We start from the raw sequence: 20,314 nt of genomic DNA on the forward strand, positions 1-20,314 counted from the left end.
TTTATTGTATTTTATTTTGTTTTATTTTGCTTTATTTTGCTTTATTTTGCTTTATTTTTATTATTTCTTTACTCACACCATCCAATAAAACCAAACCCCACTCCCCTTCCCCACACCCCCCAACCCCACCCTTCCTCCCCACCCCTCCACCCCTTCCCCATCCCTCCAACATCCCACAAACACTTTTAACCCTTCCCCACCCGCAGCGTGACATCGTCTACACCTCCCGCGAATCGTCCCCCACTCGCCGCCTCAACAACATCTCCCCGGCCTCGCACCTCGCCTCGTCCTCGCCGCCTCCCGCGCTCCAATCCTCGTCGCCGTCGCGTTCCCGCCTGTCCTACAGCGCCGCTCGCCCTCCCTCGTACGCCGGCAGCCCCGTGCACCACGAGCGCCTCTCCAGCTTGCCCCCCGCGCCCGGCGTGTCGCCCAGCCCCAGCGCCATCCTGGAACGCCGCGACGTCAAACCCGACGAGGACCTGGCGGGCAAGAACGTGGTGTTGGTGAAGAACGAAGGGCTCTACGCCGATCCCTACGGGATGGTGCACGAGGGGAGGCTCAGCATCACCTCCACGCAGTCGTTGGCGGGTGTGGGAGACCCTTTTGGCTACTCAGGGGGGCTCTACAAGAGGGGCTCAGTGAGGTCGCTCAGCACTTACTCGGCGGCCGCGCTGCAGACGGAGTTGGAGGATTCTTTGTACAAAGCCAACGCGCCCATCTACAGCGACACGTACGGGCCGGGTTTGGGTTTCCGGATGGCGCCGTCGTCGCCCCAAAAGATGGTGGAGGCCGGGCAGAGCCCTCACAGCCCTTACTCGGGACCGCCCAGCCGCTCGTCGCCCGTCCGGCAGTCCTTCCGCAAGGATTCCTGCTCGTCGGTGTTCATGGAGAGCCCTGTGGGCAAAACGCGCAACCCCAGCGCGTCCGGCCCACCAGAGATGTTCCCCCCGCCCGGAGAGCGGCCGCTGTCGGGGTTTGGGTCGGCCGGTCCGGCCAAGGACACGGAGACCAGGTGAGAGGAGGAGGAGGAGGAGAGGGATGAAGGAGGAGAAGGAGAAAGAGGGGAAGGATGAAAGAGGAGGAAGAGGAGAGGGATGAAGGAGAAAATGAGAGGGATGAAGGAGGAGGAAGAAGAGAAGGAGGAAGAGGGGAAGGATGAAAGAGGAGAGAGAGGGATGAAGGAGGAGGAAGAGTAGAGGGGGAGGAGAAAAGGAGAACAATGAAGGAGAAAAGGGATGAAGGAGGAGGAAGGGGGAGGAGGAAGAGGAGGAAGAGGAGAGGGATGAAGGAGGAGAAAGAGGAGGAAAGGAGAGGAGGAAGAGGAGAGCAGGAGGAGAAAGGAGAAAGAGGCGAGGGAGGAAGGTGAAGGAGAAGGAGGAGAAGGAGAAGGAGAAGGAGAAGGAGAAGGAGAAGGAGAAGGAGAAGGAGAAGGAGAAGGAGAAGGAGAAGGAGAAGGAGAAGGAGAAGGAGAAGGAGAAGGAGAAGGAGAAGGAGAAGGAGAAGGAGAAGGAGAAGGAGAAGGAGAAGGAGAAGGAGAAGGAGAAGGAGAAGGAGAGGATGAGGAGAGGATGAGGAGGAGGAGAGGAAGGCGCTGTCCCATCCCCACCGCGGGATTGAGGGCACAGAGAGGGAACGCGGGTGACAGCTGTGTCCCCAACACCGGGGGTGGCCCGGCTGGGGTGGGGGGTGCCCGTGGTGACAAACCCTGCCGGTGACACGTCCCCTGTCCCTTTCCCGCGCAGGGAGCGGATGGAGGCCATGGAGAAGCAAATCGCCAGCCTGACCGGGTTGGTGCAGAGCGCGCTGCTCCGCGGCTCCGAGGCTGAGACCCCCAGGTGAGCCCCCGGGGACATTCCACAACCTGGGATGACTCTGCAGGGACATTCAATAATCTGGGATGGCCCTTCAGGGACATTTCACAACCCCATAACCCCAAAGAGCCTCTAAAGGAGAAAAAATTTGGATCAACCACTCTTAGGGATGGTGGGACACCCATCCCTGTCCTGTCCCATCCCTGTCCCTCTGTCCCCACCCCTATCCCCATCCCTGTCCCTCTGTCCCCATCCCTGTCCCCAATCCCTGTCCCTCCATCCCTGTCCCTCCATCCCTGTCCCTCCATCCCTGTCCCCAATTCCTGTCCCCAATCCCTGTCCCCATCCCTGTCCCTCTGTCCCCACCCCTGTCCCCATCCCTGTCCCCCCACACTCAGCCCCCTCCTCTCTTTATTTTCAGTGAAAAAACCGAAGCAACCAACGGCGGGACCCCTCCGTCAGCGTGTGAGTGACCCCCTCTGTCCCAGACAGAATTCATTTTAAAAAATTGGATATTTATAGATTTATATTTATTTATATTTATTTATTTTTATTTTATTTTATATATTTTTCTTTTTCTTTTTCTATTTTTATAGAATTATTTTGGGAATTTGGGGAATTTGGGGAATTTTAGAAATTTTAGGAACTTTGAGAACTTTGGGAACTTTGGAAACTTTGTGAACTTTGGGAACATTTGGAATTTTGGGGAATTTCGAAGGACGGAGCTGAGAAAGGACAGCAAGGAGCACCCAAAGGTGCCCGGGCTGGGTGTGGGTGCCACCCCCGCTCGCCCTCTCTTCCAGCCACGAGCCGCAGTGGCCTGGGGACCCCGGTGCCGGTGCCACCCCCGCCCTCGGCCACCAACACCCCCGCGGGACAAACCACGGCCGTGTCACGGCTGCAGCTGCAGCTGCACCTGCACGAGCTGCAGCAGAACGCCAGCGAGCTCCGCAGCCAGCTGCAGCAGCTCCGGAAAATGCAGGTGGGGACACCGGGATTGGGGACACCGGGACTGGGGACACCGGAATTGGGGACACCGGGACTGGGGACACTGGGATTGGGGACTCGATGGGAACCCCGGGATTGGGGACACTGGGATTGGGGACACCAGGATTGGGGACACCGGGATTGGGGACATCGGGATTGGGGACCCAGGGACTGGGGACACCGGGACTGGGGACACCGGGACTGGGGACTCGATGGGAACCCTGGGATTGGGGACATTGGGATTGGGGACCCCGGGATTTGGGACACTGGGATTGGGGACACCGGGATTGGGGACCCCAAATCTGGGGAATTTCCTGAGATGGAGCGTGGGGATTGTTCCCAAATCTGAGCTCAGGGATCCTTCCCAAAACTGATCTTGGGGATCCTTCCTGAACCTGATCTCAGGATCCTTCCCAAATCTGAGCTCAGGGATCCTTCCCAAATCTGAGTTTAGGGATCTTTCCCAAATCTGAGCTCAGGGATACTTCCCAAATCTGAGTTTAGGGATCCTTCCTGAAGCTGAGCTTGGGGATCTCTCCTGAAACCAAACTCAGGGATCCTTCCCAAATCCAAGCTCGCAGATCCTTCCTGAATTTGAGCTCAAGGATCCTTCCTGAATCCTAAACCAGGGCTTCTTCCTGAATCCAAACTCAGGGATCCCTCTTGAAACTGAGCTCCGGGATTCTTCTTGAATCCAAGCTCAGGGATCCTTCCCAAATCCGAGCTCAGGGATCTTTCCTGAATTTGAGCTCAAGGATCCTTCCTGAATCCAAGCTCAGGGTTCCCTCCTGAATCCAAGCTCAGGGATTCTTCCCAAATCCGAGCTCAGGGATCTTTCCTGAATTTGAGCTCAAGGATCCCTCTTGAATCCAAGCTCAGGGATCCTTCCCAAATCTAATCTTAGGGATTCTTCTTAAATCCTAACTCAGGGATCCCTCCTGAATCTGAGCTCAGGGATCCCTACAAATCCAATCTCAGGGATCCTTCCCAAATCCTAAATCAGGGATCCTTCCTGAATCCAAGCTCAGGGATCCCTCCTGAATCTGAGCTCAGGGATCCCTACAAATCCAATCTCAGGGATCCTTCCCAAATCCTAAATCAGGGATCCTTCCTGAATCCAAACTCAGGGATCCTTCTTGAATCCAAGCTTGGGGAGCCTTCCTGAATCCAAGCTCAGGGATCCCTCCTGAATCTGAACTCAAGGATCCTTCCTGAATCCTAAATCAGGGATCCCTCCTGAATCTGAGCTCAAGGATCCTTCCTGAATCCAAGCTCAAGGATCCTTCCTGAATCTGAGCTCAGGGATCCCTCCTGAATCCAAACTCAGAGATCCCTCCCAAATCCAGGCTCAGGAATCCTTCCCAACTCTAAGCTTAGGGATCCCGCCTGAATCCAAGCTCAAGGATCCTTCCTGAATCCTAAATCAGGGATCCCTCCTGAATCCAAACTCAAGGATCCTTCCTGAATCATGGATCCCTCCCGAATCCAAGCTCAAGGATCCTTCCTGAATCCTAAATCAGGGATCCCTCCCAAACCCAACCCCAGGGATCCCTCCCAGTGCCCATCTCAGGTCTGATCCTTTCTCAGGACCTGTTTCCCATCTTTGGGGGTGTCACTCCCAGTCTGACCCCCTCTTCCTCCTCTTCCTCCTCCTCCTCCTCGGCCCGCAGCTGCAGAACCAGGAGGCGGTGAAGACGCTGCTGCGGCGCACGGAGACGGAGCTGAGCGTGCGGGTGACGGACACGGTGCGCAAACACGAGGATCCTCTGCAGCGCCAGCGCACCTTGGTGGAGGAGGAGCGGCTGCGATACCTCAACGAGGAGGAGCTCATCAGCCAGCAGCTCAGGTGAGCGGGGAACGGCGCGGCCGCGGGGCTGGGGCACAGCAACTGCGGGACGGGGCATAAAAACTGCGGGGACTGTCATTAGGGACGCAGAGAATCGGGACAGGGCATAAAAACTGTGGGACACGGCATAAAAACTGCGGGACGGGGCACAGGAACTGCAGGACAGGGCACAGAGAATCGGGACAGGACACAGAGAATCGGGACAGGGCACAGAGAATCGGGACAGGACACAGAGAATCGGGACAGGGCACAGAGAATCGGGACAGGGCATAAAAACTGCGGGACAGGACACAGAGAATCGGGACACGGCATAAAAACTGCGGGACAGGGCACAGGAACTGCGGACAGGGCATAAAAACTGCGGGACAGGGCACAGGGAATAGGGACAGGGCACAGGGGATCGGGACAGGGTACAGGAACTGTGGACGGGGCATAAAAACTGCGGGACGGGGCACAGAGAATCGGGACAGAGCATAAAATCTGTGGAGACTGTCATTGGGGACACAGAGAATCGGGACAGGGCACAGGAACTGCGGACAGGGCACAGAGGATCGGGACAGGGCACAGGAACTGCGGACAAGGTAAAAAAACTGCGGGACAGGGCACAGGGAATAGGGACAGGGCACAGGAACTGCGGGCAGGGTGTAAAAACTGCGGGACAGGGCACAGGGAATCGGGACAGTGACCCCCAGTTACCCCCAGTTACCCCCAGTGTCCCCAGTGTCCTCAGTGACCCCCCAGTGACCCCCAGTGTCCCCCCAGTGACCTGGAGAAGTGTGTGGAGAAGTTCCAGAAGGATGTGGCGCACGGGCAGCGCCTGGTGCCGGTGCAGGAGCTGGAGGACAAGGCCGTGGTGCTGAAGCAGCTCGGGGAGACCCTGACAGAGCTCAAGGGTGAGGAGGGGGCTGGGGGGGCTCCAGGAATTCCTGGATTTGGGGTTTTGGACCTGAGGGGGCTCCAGGAATTCCTGGATTTTTGTACCTGGGATATTCCAGGATTTCCCAGATTTGTGTTTGTACCTGGGATGTTCCAGGATTTCCTGGATTTCTGTTTGCACCTGGAATTCTCCAGATTTTCCTTGCCCCTGGGTTTAGATATTGGCATCTGGGATGTTCCAGGTTGTTCTGGATTTGTGTTTGCACCTGGAATTCTGCAGGTTTTTCTTGCCCATGGATTTGAGTATTGGCACCTGGGATACTCCAGGATTTCCTTGTCCCTGGATTTGGATATTTGCACCTGGGATGTTCCAGGTTGTTCTGGATTTGTGTTTGTACCTGGGATTCTCCAGGATTTCCTGGATTTGTGTGTTTGCACTTGGAATTCTCCAGATTTTCTTTGCCCCTGGATTTAGATATTGGCACCTGGGATGTTCCAGGTTGTTCTGGATTTGTGTTTCAACCTGGGATGCTCCAGGATTTCCTGGAATTCTGTTTCCACTTGGGATGTTCCAGGTTGTTCTAGATTTGTGTTTGCACCTGGGATTCTCCAGGATTTTCTTGTACCTAGATTTGGTTATTTGCGCCTGGGATGTTCCAAGATTTCCTGGATTTCTGTTTGTACCTGGAATGTCCCAGGATTTCCTTGTCCCTGGATTTGGGTATTGGCACCTGGGATACTCCAGGTTGTTCTGGATTTGTGTTTCAACCTGGGATGCTCCAGAATTTCCTGGATTTGTGTTTGCAAGATGTGACACAGGTGGCACACAGGTGACACAGGTGACACAGGTGACCCAGGTGCCACCCCTGTCCCCAGCCCAGTTCCCCGGCCTGCAGAGCAAGATGCGCGTGGTGCTGCGGGTGGAGGTGGAGGCCGTGAAGTTCCTCAAGGAGGAGCCGGCGCGCCTGGACGGGCTCCTGAAGCGCTGCCGGAGCGTCACGGACAGCCTGGCGCAGGCGCGCAGGTCAGCCCGAGCCCCCGGGCACGGTGTCCCTTTGTGTCCCCACCCCCGCTGTCCCTTTGTGTCCCCAGGGAGCCCCGAACCCGCCAAGGCACGACCAAGGCTTGGTGTCCCTTTCTGTCCCCAGGGCACCCTGTCCCTTTGTGTCCCCACCCCGGTGTCCCTTTGTGTCCCCAGGGAGCCCCGAACCACCCAGGGCACGGCCAAGCCCCGGTGTCCCCTCGTGTCCCCACCCCCGGTGTCCCTTTGTGTCCCCAGGGAGTCCCGAAACCCCCAGGGCACGGCTTTTCCGATTTTCCAGCACTGCCCCAAAATCCGAAGGGTTTGGAGGAATCCCATTTCCTGCAGCACCCCAAAATCCAAAGGATCTGATGGAGGGATCCCATTTCCTGCACTGTCCCAGAATCCAGAAGGGGAAGGATTTGGGAGGATCCCATTTCCTGCTCTGCCCCAAAATCCAAAGGGTTTGGAGGAATCCGATTTTTCTCTGTCCCAAAATCCAAAGAGTTTGGGAGGATCCCATTTCCTCTCCCACCCCAAAATCCAAAGGGTTTGGAGGAATCCCATTTCCTGCAGCTCCCCAAAATCCAAAGGGTTTGAAGGGATCCGATTTTTCTCCTCTGTCCCAAAATCCAAAGGATTTGGGAGGATCCCATTTCCTGCAGTGCCCCAAAATCCAAAGGATTTGGGGGGATCCCATTTCCTCCCCACCCCAAAATCCAAAGAGTTTGGGGGGATCCGATTTTCCTGCACTGCCCTAAATCCGTGTAGGGGAAGGATTTGGGGAGGACCCGCTTTTCCAGCACCAAACCCACCCCTTCCCCATCCCCCAGAACACCTCACCCTGCAGGATTTGGGATTTTTGACCCCTCCCAGCCCCCTCAATGCCCCCTCCTCAATCCCAGGCAAGTGGACGAGGGCGTGTGGAGCTCGCCCAGCAGCCTCAGCCAGTCTCCCAAGAAGGTGGCCCCGGAGACGGATTTCAGCAAAGGGCTGGAGCTGGAGATGCCCACCAGCCCCCCCGTGAGCCTGCACCACCTCTCGGGCACCCCCGAACCCCTGGGGGTGCCCGGTTTTGGGCACAGCCCCCCTCAACCCCAAAGCCACCCCGGCAAGAGCAATAACCCGAGCCGAGCCCCCGAGATGGTCCCGGCCAAAACCCAAACGGGGCCCGAGACCCCCAGCAAGAAAAGCGCGGACAAAGCAGTGTCCGTGGAGGTGAGGGGGGGAGTTCGGGGTTTTTGGGGTTCCTCTGGAGGGGTTGGAGGGGTGGAGATGGGAGTGGGACCCTGCTGGGGGTCGGGGGAGGGTGGGGGGTGTGGGGGAATTTGGGGATGGGGTAAAAAATTCCACTCCGAGTCTTCCCAGAATGTTTGGAGAGCGCCTCTGCTGTGTGACACGGTGATGAAATTTGGGGATGGGGCAAAAAATTCCACTCCAGCTGATCCTAAAGGGTTTGGGGAGCTCCTCTAGTGTGTGGGGAGAGTGGTGAAATTTGGGGATGGGGGGAAAAATGTCCCCCAGATCTTTCCAGAGAGTTTGGGGAGCACCTCTGCTGCATGATGGGGGTGGTGGAATTTGGGGATGGGGTAAAAATTCCACCCCAGCTGGTCCTAGAGGGTTTGGGGAGCTCCTCGATTGTGTGAGGGGGTGGTGGAATTTGGGGATGGGGGAAAAATTCCACCCCAGTTCCTCCCAGAGAATTTGAGGAGCGACTCTAGTGTGTGACAGGGTGATGAAATTTGGGGATGGGATAAAAAATTCCACCCCAGTTCCTCCCAGAGGGTTTGGGGAGCTCCTCGATTGTGTGAAGGGGGGTGGTGGAATTTGGAGATGGGAGTAAAAGTGTCCTCCAGATCTTCCCAGTGGGTTTGGGGGCGTCCCAGGGCTCTTTAGGGGTGTCCCGGGTCTCTCTGGGGTTGTCCCGCGTCTCTTTGGGGTTGTCCCGGAGCTCTTTTGGGGTGTCCTGGGTCTCTTTGGTGTTGTCCTGGTGTTTTTTAGAGTTGTCGCGGTGCTCTGGGGGTGTCCCGGGTCTCTTTGGGATGTCCTGGGTCTCTCTGGGGTATCCCAGGTCTCTTTGTGGGTGTCCCGGGTATTTTTAGGGTTGTCCCGGGACTCTCTGGAGTTGTCCCGGTGCTCCAGGGCTCACGTCCTGGTGTTCTCTGGGGTGTCCCGGTGTTCTCGGGGGGTGTCCCGGGTCTCTTTGAGATGTCCTGGGTCCCTTTAGGGTTGTCCCGGGACTCTCTGAGGGCGTCCCGGTGCTTTTGGGGTGTCCCGGTGCTTTGTGGGGTTGTCCCGGTGCTCCGGGGCTCACGTCCCGGGTCTCTTTGGGATGTCCCGGTGTTCTCTGAGATTATGACGGGTCTCTCTGGGGTTGTCCCGGTGCTCCGGGGCTCACCTCCCGGTGCTTTTGGGGTGTCTCGCTGCTCTGGGGGTGTCCCGGTGCTTTGTGGGGTTGTCCCGGTGCTCCGGGGCTCACATCCCGGGTCTCCCTGGGGGTATCCCGGCGCTCCGGGGGTGTCCCGGGTCTCTTTGAGATGTCCCGGGTCTCTTTAGGGTTGTCCCGGGACTCTCTGAGGGTGTCCCGGTGCTTTGTGAGGTTGTCCCGGTGCTCTCTGGGGGTGTCCCGGTGCTCTGGGGGTGTCCCGGTACTCCGGGGTTGTCCCGGGTCTCTCTGGAGTTGTCCCGGTGCTCCGGGGCTCACCTCCCGGTGCTTTGTGGGGGTGTCCCGGTGCTCTCTGGGGTTGTCCCGATGCTCTGGAGTTGTCCCGGTGCTCCGGGGCTCACGTCCCGGGTCTCTCTGGAGTTGTCCCGGTGCTCCGGGGCTCACCTCCCGGGCTCTCGGAGTTGTCCCGGTGCTCCGGGGCTCACCTCCCGTTCCCGCAGGCAGCGGAGCGGGACTGGGAGGAGAAGCGGGCGGCGCTCACCCAGTACAGCGCCAAGGACATCAACCGCCTGCTGGAGGAGACCCAGGCCGAGCTCATGAAAGCCATCCCCGACCTGGAATTCGCCGCCAAGCACAAACCCAGCCCGGGCAGCTCCAGCGCCGCCTCCACCCCCGAGCACAAACCCTCCAAGGCACAGCACGCCCCCAAATCGGGGGGCAAAGGGGACCCCAATGGGCGCAGGGGCTCAGGTACGGCGCGGGGAGGGCGGGGCTCACCTGCCCAGGTGAGGGCGGTGCCCTGACCGCCCCCTCTGTGCCCAGACGAGCTGACGGTGCCGCGGTACCGGACCGAGAAGCCGTCCAAGTCCCCGCCGCCTCCCCCGCCCCGCCGCAGCTTCCCCTCGGCGCACGGGCTGACCACGACCCGCAGCGGCGAGGTCATTGTCACCAGCAAGAAGGAGCCCGGCTTTATGAAGGTAGGGAGGGGGGGTGGGGTGGGCAGCGCGATCCCGGTGTCCCCCGGTGTCCCTCGCTGTCCCCGTTGCTCACGGCCGCTGTCCCCCCGCTGTCCCCCCGCTGTCCCCCGCTGTCCCCGTTGCTCACGGCCGCTGTTCCCCCGCAGAAGGCGGAGTCGGAGGAGCTGGAGCCACAGAAGCCGCCGGTGAAGCTGCGGCGGGCGGTGTCCGAGGTGGCCCGGGCGGTGTCCGAGGTGACCCGGCCCGCGTCCACCCCGCCCGTCATCGCCTCGGCCGTCAGGGACGAGGACGACGAGGAGCGGATCATGGCAGAGCTGGAGGTGAGCGGGGAGGGGCGCGGGGGCACCGGAGGGGACAGAACCCGGAGGGGACAGGGTGGCAGCACCCTGCCCTGGAGGTGACAGCACCCCGAGGGGACAGCACACAAAGGGGACAGCACCCCAACCTGGAGGGGACAGCACTCTAAAGGTGACAGCACCCAGAGGTGACACCACCCCACCCTTCCACTCGGGGATCAGCACAGGGGGGTTGGGGTGTGACATCTGTGACAGCTGCTGCTGCACATCTGGGTGTCCCTATACACGTCTGGGTGTCCCTATACACATCTGGGTGCTCCCTCTGCACCCCTGGGTGCTGCTGCACATCTGGGTGTCCCTATACACATCTGGGTGTCCCTATACACATCTAGGTGTCCCTATACACACCTGGGTGTCCCTATACACACCTGGGTGCTCCCTCTGCACCCCTGGGTGCTGCTGCACATCTGGGTGTCCCTATACACACCTGGGTGCTCTCTTGGCATACCTGAGTGTTCCTGATGCACCCCTGGGTGTTCCTGCTGCACATCTGGGTGCTCCCTCTACACAGACTCACCTGGCTCTGAGCACTGCTCAGGTGCTCCAGTGGGGAGGAGGTGGCTTTAACCTGGATGGTTTAGCCTGGGTTGTTTAACCTGGGTTGTTTAACCTGGATGGTTTTACCTGGATGGTTTAACCTGGATGGTTTAACCTGGGTGGTTTTACCTGGTGGTTTTACATGGGTTGTTTAACCTGGATGGTTTAACCTGGGTGGTTTTACCCAGGTTGTTTAACCTGGGTCGTTTAACCTGGGTGATTTAACCTGGGTTATTTAACCTGGATGGTTTAGCCTGGGTGGTTTAACCTGGCTGGTTTAACCTATATGGTTTAACCCGGGTTGTTTAGCCTGGGTGGTCTAACCCAGGAGGGAGAACTGGACATGGTGCAGGTGTGGGACAGGTGATGGTGCAGGGGACAGGTGATGGCACAGATGGGACTGGCTATGGTGGAGGTGACACCAGTGATGCTGCAGGTGTGGCACAGGTGACGATGCTGCAGGCAGGAGAACTGGACCAGTGATGCTGCCAGACTGGACCAGCGACACTGCTGGCCAGAGGACGAGTGACCCTGCAGATTTGGGATCCCAGTGACTGTCCTGGCCAGGTGACTGATGGCACTGCTAACCAGGTGACCAGTGACCATCCTGACCAGGTGACCAGTGACCCTGCCGACCAGGTGACCAGTGACTCTCGTGACCAGGTGACCAGTGACTGTTCTGGCCGGGTGACTGATGGCACTGCTGGCCAGGTGACCAGTGCCTGTCCTGGCCAGGTGACCAGTGACCCTGCTGACCAGGTGACCAGTGACTCTCCTGGCCAGGTGACCAGTGACCCTGCTGGCCAGGTGACCAGTGCCTGTCCTGGCCAGGTGACCAGCGACCCTGCTGACCAGGTGACCAGTGACTCTCCTGGCCAGGTGACCAGTGACTCTCGTGGCCAGGTGACCCTGCCATCAGCCCAGGGGCCGTGGCCACCAGCACCCAACCCCCACCAGCCCTGCTGCGAGCCCTGCTCAGCCCGTGACCACCCCGAGCCCCTCTGCAAGCCCGGGCCACCCCCCCCTCCCTCCAACTGGCCGTGTTTGACTCCCCAGGTGTTTCAGCGGAGCTCTGCCTCCCCTTCCCTCCCCACGCCCCGCTGTGACCCCCTCGAGGCCGTGTCCCCGGGCCACTCCGGCTGGTGGCCCAGCGGAGCCGCGGTGCTAGCCCAAGGATGGAAGGTAACAGCTCCACGGGGCTGCGCTCTCACCGCCTTCCTCCTCCGCCTCTTCTCAGCTCACTTCTGCCTCTCTGCTCTCTGGTTTAACCCACTGGTGATCGGCTCCTCTCCTCACTGCCTCGCTCACTCCAGCACTAACCCGCGGCCGTGGCTACCGGGAGGCTCCCGGGCCGGGCCAGCAGCGCACCGGGCACGGCGAGCACCGCGCGGGGGTCCGGGGGGCGAGGGGAGAGTGGGGAATCCCACCCTGAGTGCGGGGAAAGGGAGGGGATGGAGCGGAGCTCGGGGTTTGGGTCTGCCGGGATCGGGTCCGGCCACATCGCGGCTCTGCTGAGCTCCGTGCTGGGCTCGGGGGGAGGGAGGGTGGAGAGAGGGTGGAGAGAGGGTGGAGAGAGGGTGGAGAGAGGGTGGAGAGTGGAGAGAGGGTGAGATGGAGCAGGGAATACCCAGAGTGGAGCAGGGAATGCCCAGAGTGGGGAGAGCCAGAGGAAAATGCGTGGAGAGAGGCTGGGATGGAGCAGGGAATGCCCAGAATGGAGCAGGGAATGCCCAGAGTGGAGCAGGGAATGCCCAGGATGGAGCAGGGAATGCCCAGGATGGAACAGGGAATGCCAGGATGGAACAGGGAATGCCTGGATGGAGCAGGGAATGCCCAGAGTGGAGCAGGGAATGCCTGGATGGAGCAGGGAATGTCAGGATAGAGCAGGGTATGCCAGGATGGAGCAGGGAATGCCAGGATGGAACAAGGAATGCCCAGGATGGAGTAGGGAATGCCAGGATGGAACAAGGAATGCCCAGGGTAGAACAGGGAATGCCAGGGTAGGACAGGGAATGTCAGGGTAGAACAGGGAATGTCAGGATGGAACAGGGAATGCCCAGGATGGAGCAGGGAATGCCCAGGAAGGAGTAGGGAATGTCAGGATGGAGCAGGGAATGCCTGGATGGAGCAGGGAATGTCAGGATGGAACAGGGAATGCCCAGGGTGGAACAGGGAATGCCAGGATAGAACAGGGAATGCCCAGGATGGAACAGGGAATGCCAGGATGGAACAGGGAATGTCAGGGTAGCACAGGGAATGTCAGGATGGAACAGGGAATGCCAGGATGGAGCAGAAAATCCCAGGAATGTCCCTCGGGACGGGGACAGGGAAGTGGGGCAGGAAGAGCAGCATTTTGGGGTGGTTTTTGGGCTGGGGTGGCTCAGCCCCCACTGGAGCTCTGCACTCACACCAGCGCCCCCAGTTCGGACCAGCACGGAGAAATCCCAGCTGGATTTCTGCTGGTGGTGGTGGGATTTCCGAAGGCGTTTGGAAAAGAACAACGTGGGATTTGCTTTGAAGTTTTTTGTTGCCCCAATGGGATGTCAGGGCTGGACAAGAGGGAACTGAGCACCCCTGTCCATGATCAAAATCCCAGTGGGATGTAGGGCTGGACAGGAGGGAATTGAACACCCCTGTCCAGTCCCTGTCCGTGCTCTGGATTCCTGTGGGATGGAGGAGGGAGCTGAGCCCCCCTGTCCAGTCCTTGTCCATGCTCCTGTGGGATGCATCTCCCTCCCTTCCCTTCCCTGAATCCCGACGGGATTTATGGGATCAGCAAGAGGGGTTCCATGAATCCCGATGGGATTTATGGGATGGGCAGGAGGGATCCGAGCCCCTCTCCCTTCCCAAACTCCCCCTGGAACTCGGCCATGCCCGGCAGCACCGGCATGGGGGGTGACCCCAATATTTTGTGGCGCCCCGCGGTGCCTTCCCAGACAAACCCCGCTACCTCCTGCCCCTGTAACCTGTCTGAATTCTCTACCCAGGAGCCGCTGGCAGCCCCGGCCAGCCGGGCCTTCTCCCTGCCCCAGATCGTGCTCACCGAGTGGGTGTCGGAGCCGCCGTCCCCCGAAGCCGAGCCGGAGCTGTGGGTGGCACCGGGCAGCGCAGCAGCGGGAGGGCAGCTGCCACCCGAGGGGACAAGGAGAGGCCGTGGGGCGGCTCCTGGCAGCTCCCCAAAATCCCCTCCAGCCCCGCAGCCTCCCGGCAGCGCATCCCGGGCGTTCCCTTTGGCAGCCCCGCCTTTCCCCAGGGATAAAACGGGGGGACAAGGAGGGGACGCGGCTCTGGACGGGTCGGGAGGCAGCGACAAGATTTGTCCCCAAATTTCCGTGGCCTCGCAGCCTCCTCGGAGCTGCGGGGAAGGAGCCGGAGCTGCGGAGGCCGCGCTCCCCTCCGAGCGTGCCGGGATCATCCCCCAAATTCCCGACACCCCAAGAGGAGCCAGGCTCGCTCCTGGACGCTTTTCTGGGGCTCCCAAAGCTGCGTGGAGGGAGCAGAGCTCGGAAACACCGGGCCGAGAGCCCCGAGAGCCCCCGGGCTGCCCGGTGCCACATCCCGGGACTGCCGCGGGCACGGAGCCAGCCCCGAGGGCACCGGGACATTCCCTGGAGCAGATCCCGGCATGGGATGGAGGAGCTGCCGGAACGCGGGGGGAGGTGACAGAAGGGATCTGCAAAGGCCACTCGTCCCCTGGGCACGTCACGGCTCCGGGGAAAAAAGAGATTTATGAGGACACGTACCAGAGACTGGACAGCCTGGAGGAAACCATCCGCGAGCTGGAAATGACCATCAGCGAGATCAGCAGCCACCCCGCCGTGGAATTCGTGCTCTCCAAGGATCCGGGATCCGAGGAGATCGGGGAAAGCCTGGGGGACCTCGGGCACGGTGACACCGCGCTGGACCTGAGCCAGAGCAAGGATGGAGCTCCCAAAAGTCCGGTTCCGAGCAGGACCAAGCCAGCGCTGCTCCCCAAGCCGCAGCTGCCCCCCAGAACTCAGCAGGTTCATTTTCTCTTCTCCCCGCGCGCCCTGCTCTGCCCTGGATTCACTCTGATGTCTCTTCCTCTGCCTGCTCCCTCTCTGTGACTCCTCCTCCGGGCAGAGCCGAGCTGGAGAACGAAAATTCCTCTTCTCCCTGACAGCTGCAGGGCTTTGGGAAGGGCAGGAGTGAGCGAGGCAGGAGCTGGCAGTGAGAAGGGAGACGGTGCTGGCTGGTGCTGGCTGATCCCGTCCTGGAATTAGACCCGGCATGAGGGGGATTCTTCCAGGTTTTTTGGAGCACCAGGTCCAGGATGGGCACCCCAGGAGCATCCCAAAGGGTCCACGAACATCCCACGGGATCCAGGACCGTCTCAAAGGGTCCAAGAGAACCCCACGGGGTCCAGGAACATCCCACGGGATCCACGAGCATCCCAAGGGATCCAAGAGCATCCCAAGGGATCCAAGAGCATCCCACGGGGTCCAAAAACGTTCCACGGGGTCCACGAGCATCCCACGGGGTCCAAAAACGTTCCACGGGGTCCACGAGCATCCCACAGGGTCCAGGACCATCTCAAAGGGTCCAAGAGAACCCCACAGTGTCCAGGAGCATCCCAAAGGCTCCACGAGCATCGCACGGGGTGCAAGAAAATCCCGCAGGGTCCAGGAACATCCCAAAGGGTCCAAGAGCATCCCCACGGGGTCCAGGAAAATCCCACGGGATTCACGAGCATCCCAAAGGGTTCAGGAGCATCCCACGGGGTCCAGGAGCATCCCAAAGGGTCCAAGAGAACCCCACGGGGTCCAGGAGCACCCCAAAGGGTCCACGAGCATCCCAAGGGATCCAGGAGCATCCCAAAGGGTCCAAGAGAACCCCATGGGGTCCAAGAACACCCCACGGGGTCCAGGAGAATCCCAGAGGATCCAGGAGCATCCCACAGGGTCCACGAGCACCCCATGGGTTCGGCCAGACCTGGCTGCCCAAGCACCTCTCTCAATTTCACCATTTTTCATTCAAACCCTCTCCTAACGAGCGGCAGGCAGAGCCTGGCAGATGTTCCTCCTAATTAAACCACAGCACGAGCTCCCCGAAGCCATCCCAAATTGCTTTCTGCTGGAATCCAGCTGAAAATCTGGGGGAAAAAAAAAACAGGGAAGGGAGGAAAAAATGCCCTGAGCTCTGCTGCGACGTCAACCCGCTCCTTTATTAACAACCAGCACTGGGGAATAAATCTGATTTTCCATTTGGAGCCCTTCTCTCCCTCCTCGGGGGGCTCTCGCTGGTTGCAATTTTTTCCCGCTGTTTTTTGTTGGGTTTTTTTTACGGGATGGATTTATGTTTGGGGCTGGGGCAAAGCCAGGCTTAGGGTTAAGAGGATGGGTCAGTCCTAAAGCTGAGCGGGGCTGCTGTCACCTCCCGAGGATTCCCAGTGCAGGATTTGGACTCTGATGATCCCTGCGGTTCCCTTCCAGCTGGTTTTCCATGATTTTATGATTTCCTCGCGCTGTGGGGTGCGGGAATCCCCCCGTGTCCCATCTGTGGGGACCCCAAGAGTTCACCTGAGCCAACCTGGGGACAGGACAGGCAGGGGACACGCGGGGCGTGTGGCACTGCCCTCACCGCTGCTCGGGCGGTTCTCTGTATCCACATCTGTGCACATCTGTAAATAAACTCCTCTGTATTCCCACTGCCGCCGTTCCCACCTGGAATCTGCTTCTGCCGCCGCCTCTTTCCCTCTCTCTTGGCCCCGCGGGCTGTTCCTGTCCCGCCCTCGGTGTCCCGGTGTCCCGGTGTCTGCCCCAAATCCCCTCTCGGGTGGCTCCCGGTAAGTCCCGACCCTCTTCAGAGCTCACGGGGACCCGGTGACCTCGACCTCACTTTAAGCTGGTGGCACCCAGCGAGGGGACACCAACAGCGCAATTTTAACCCTTTCCTGGTGGATTTTGTGCCCTGCAGAGCGGAGGAGTGTCCATCCCGGCGATGAAGGTGGTGAACCCGGCGTCGCGGCTGAAGCAGAGCCAGCAGGGCAGCCCCGACAAGGGCAAGCACATCAAGCAGCGCATGGAGTACATGCGGATCCAGGGCCAGCAGCAGGTACTGCACCCCTAGATGCAGCCCCGGGGCTGCCCGCAGCCCTGGCAACGCCCTCGGGCATGGCCTGAGTCGGGGACGGGCACAGCGTGGTGATTTGGGGATTTTTTGGGATTTTTTTGGGGATTTTGGGGGATTTTTTGGGGATTTTGGGGGATTTTTTGGGGATTTTTTGGGGATTTTTGGGGGGGAATTTTTGGGGATTTATTGGGATTTTTGGGGGCTTTTTGGGGGGATTTTTTGGGGATTGTTTTGGATTTTTGGGGATTTTTGGGGATTTTTTGGGGGATTTTTTGGGCTGTTTTGGGGGATTTTTGGGGGATTTTTTTGGGGGTGTTTTTTGGTATTTTGGGGGATTTTTTTTTTTTTTTTCTTGGCGTATTCTTGGCATGTTCTTGCTTCTGGCGGGGTTGGGGACAAAGGGACGCGCCTGTTGCGGGGCAGGCAGGGCTTTTGTCACCCTCTGGTGGTTGGGGACAAGAACACAGTTTGGTCCCTGTCCCCCAGCGCTCGGTGTCACCGCTGTCCTGACGGGGTGGCTGAGCCCCGGGCGAGGGGACAGTGCCACCTCGGCCAAGGTGACAGAGCCGCAGGAACTCTGGGGATGGCGATTCCCTCCCGGCAAATTTTGGGGTCCACAGAAGCAGCCTGTGGGTGTCCCAGGCGGGGGGGTGACACTTTTTGGGGACGAGGTGAGCGGGCAGCTGGAAGAGAAACATTTGTGGGCGTTTTTGGAGCATTTTGGGGAGTTTTGGGGCGTTTTTGAGGTGTTTTGGGGGGCGTTTTTGAGGCGTTTTTGGAGCATTTTGGGGCGTTTTTGGAGCGTTTTTGCGGCATTTTGGGGAGTTTTGGGGCGTTTTTGGGCATTTTTGAGGCGTCTTAGGGCATTTTGGGGCGTTTTTGTGCGTTTTTGGGCGTTTTTGGGGTGCTTTGGGGTGTTTTGGGGCGTTTTGGGTATTTTTGGGGCATTTTGGGGCGTTTTTGGGCGTTTTTGGGGCGTTTTGGGGAGTTTTGGGGCGTTTGGGGCATTTTTGGGGCATTTTGGGGCGTTTTTGGGGTGTTTTGGAGCATCCCAGGGGCAGCTCCTGCTCCCCCCGCTGTGTCCCTGCTGTCACCCCGGTGCTGGCCGTGCACTGGGACCACAAGCCAGCGGGTGGTGACCACTCGGGTCCCCTCCCTGCTGACCCCTCCTCTCCTCGCTGGGCACCACGAGCGGGTTCGCCGTGACCCCCTCCTGTCTCGATCCCTTTTTGCACCCCCAAAACCCCACAATAAACCCGATTCTGCTCATTCTCGTGGATCCCTCAGCCCCGCGGGACAAACCCAGCCGGGTTTCGGGGGGGATTTCACGGAATTTGGGCAAATGTGGAATGAGCAAAACGGGAAGGGACAAACCTTCCCGCCAGCGGAAAAATCTCCCGAGGTTTTTCCATCCCTGAACTTGGGGTGTCCCTGACTGTCCCCTCTGGGATCAGGGACAGGGGGGGACTTCCCTCTGCATCCCCCAGGGACCAAAGCATGTCCTGACCCCGTGAGGCCACCAAGCCGTGTCCCCTGGAGGCCACACAGCAGCAGGGGACACCTCCCTGGTGTGACACCTCCCGTGTCACTTTTGTCCCCTCTCAGGATGTGGCAGTGTCCCCTCCCCACCCCCCTGCATTCCCAGTGGGATTTTCGGAATCATCCCACCCCCCCTCTAGGCACGGTGGGGACAAAGGGACAGGGTGGGCACCGTCCCCCCTCGGGTGCCACCGCTCTAACGCTGCCCTTCTTGTCCCCCCTGTGCCTCCCCCGTGTCCCCTGTGTGTGTCCGTGTGTCCGTCCGTCCGTGCTGTCCTCTCGGGGGTGTCCCCTGCCCGTGCAGTGACACGTGGGACCCGCTCTTGTCGCGCTCTCTGTGCCCTTTTTGCAGCTGCTTGACCTCAGGCCTCACCCCGTGCTGCTTCTCAACCAACTCCCCTCTGGCTCTCGGTTGTTTTGGGTCTTTTTTTCTGTCCTCGTTTTGTTGTTATTTCCTCCTTTTTCTTTAATTTTTTTTTCCTTTCTTTTGTCTTTTTTTTAAAAGCTTAATTTTGTCGTTTATTTTTCTTTTTTCTAATTTTTTTTCCCTTTCTTTTGTCTTTTTTTTTTTTTGAGTTTTATTTTGATTTTTTTGTTGGTTTTTTTTTTTGACTTTCCACCCCTTTCTCCTCCTCCTCGTCCTCCTTGAATCTTGCTTTTCTTTCCAGGCCACTAGAGCACCTAAAGAGGCCAGCGAGGCCTCCCCCGCGGTCTCGGAAAAAGCCGCAGCTGGCAGAACCTCCATCCCCGTATTGACTTCCTTTGGGGCCAGGAACTCCTCCATCTCATTCTGAGGCTCCTCCTCCTCTTCCTCGGCCTCCTCTTCCTCCCTGCGACTTTGGCTCCTGGAGGGAATCCGCCACCTGTGTCCCCTCCTCTTTTCTGTCTGATCCATGTTTTGAATTTTTATTTATTTTTTTTTTTAATTTTTATTTTTTTGTCGCCAAAAAAAGAAGCTTCTGTGTCTCTTGCCACGGCCCCGACCTCTGTGTGCCCTCCCGCTCCGCCACGGCCAACCAGCCACTTTCTGTTTTTCTCTCTCTCTTTTTTTCCTCTTTTTCTCCTTTTTTTTGGATCGCTGTTGGTTTGGTCCCCCCCTCCTCTCCCTTTTTCCCCCCCAACCCCTTCCCCACTGTTTTTTTTTTTTTTTTTGGTTGTTGTTGTTTTTATTTTCTTTTTTAAAATTTTATTTAAGAGCTCTCAGAGCTTCCCCCCAGCAGCCTCCAGCCGGGAGCAGCTTCCAGCTCCAACCTCGCGGAAAATCGGGAAGCGGCGACAGCCCGAGACCCCCCCGGAGCGACCCCCGGAGCGACCCCCGGAGCGACCCCCGAGCTCCCCGCGGGAGGAGAGGACGGCTCGGGCCAGGGCTCGCCCCGGTGGCCCCGAGGGCTCGGGGACATCGCGGGGTTCTGTCACGGCCGGGGGTCCCCGGGAGTGCCGGAGGGGGTGCAGGGTGTGAATTTGGGGAGGGGGTTCCGGTTCCGGTTCGGTTCCCTCGGTTTGGGGGCGAGCGGGAGCCCCGGGGGTGCCCGTGGGGGTGTGGGTGAGTGGGGAGTGGGCACCTGACTGCAGCGTGGGGGAGACAGGTGTGCCCAGGTGTGACCAGGTGTGCCCAGGTGTGCTCCAGGTGTGGCCAAGTGCACCTCAGGTGTGCTCCAGGTGTGCTCCAGGTGTGACCAAGTGCACCCCAGGTGTGCCCAGGTGTACTACAGGTGTGCCCAGGTACACCCCAGGTGTGCCCAGGTGTGCTCTAGGTGTGCACAGGTACATTCCAGGTGTACCCAGGTGTGTCCAGGTACATTCTAGGTGTGCCCAGGTGTGCCCAGGTACACCCCAGGTGTGCACAGGTGTGCCCAGGTACATCCCAGGTGTGCACAGGTACCTC

At 59.1% G+C, this 20,314-nt stretch overlaps 1 protein-coding gene across 1 annotated transcript in view; it reads left to right on the top strand.

Annotated features, from left to right (window-relative positions):
- SRCIN1 (SRC kinase signaling inhibitor 1) overlaps positions 1 to 19,578 on the top strand; it is a 51,831-nt gene extending 32,253 nt beyond the window's left edge. Inside the window, exons 7-21 of the mRNA XM_042779930.1 lie at positions 207 to 1,012; positions 1,743 to 1,835; positions 2,233 to 2,276; positions 2,615 to 2,793; positions 4,469 to 4,644; positions 5,407 to 5,537; positions 6,397 to 6,544; positions 7,447 to 7,759; positions 9,428 to 9,677; positions 9,750 to 9,904; positions 10,051 to 10,224; positions 11,854 to 11,979; positions 13,788 to 14,801; positions 16,735 to 16,872; positions 19,098 to 19,578. Coding sequence (XP_042635864.1) covers positions 207 to 1,012; positions 1,743 to 1,835; positions 2,233 to 2,276; positions 2,615 to 2,793; positions 4,469 to 4,644; positions 5,407 to 5,537; positions 6,397 to 6,544; positions 7,447 to 7,759; positions 9,428 to 9,677; positions 9,750 to 9,904; positions 10,051 to 10,224; positions 11,854 to 11,979; positions 13,788 to 14,801; positions 16,735 to 16,872; positions 19,098 to 19,223 — 3,873 coding nt within the window. The 3' untranslated portion in view covers positions 19,224 to 19,578. The remainder of the gene's footprint in view (positions 1 to 206; positions 1,013 to 1,742; positions 1,836 to 2,232; positions 2,277 to 2,614; positions 2,794 to 4,468; positions 4,645 to 5,406; positions 5,538 to 6,396; positions 6,545 to 7,446; positions 7,760 to 9,427; positions 9,678 to 9,749; positions 9,905 to 10,050; positions 10,225 to 11,853; positions 11,980 to 13,787; positions 14,802 to 16,734; positions 16,873 to 19,097) is intronic.
- Positions 19,579 to 20,314: the final 736 nt, after the last annotated feature.

This window comes from Catharus ustulatus, chromosome 23 (genome assembly GCF_009819885.2).
Source record: "Catharus ustulatus isolate bCatUst1 chromosome 23, bCatUst1.pri.v2, whole genome shotgun sequence".
Classification (NCBI taxonomy): domain Eukaryota; kingdom Metazoa; phylum Chordata; class Aves; order Passeriformes; family Turdidae; genus Catharus; species Catharus ustulatus.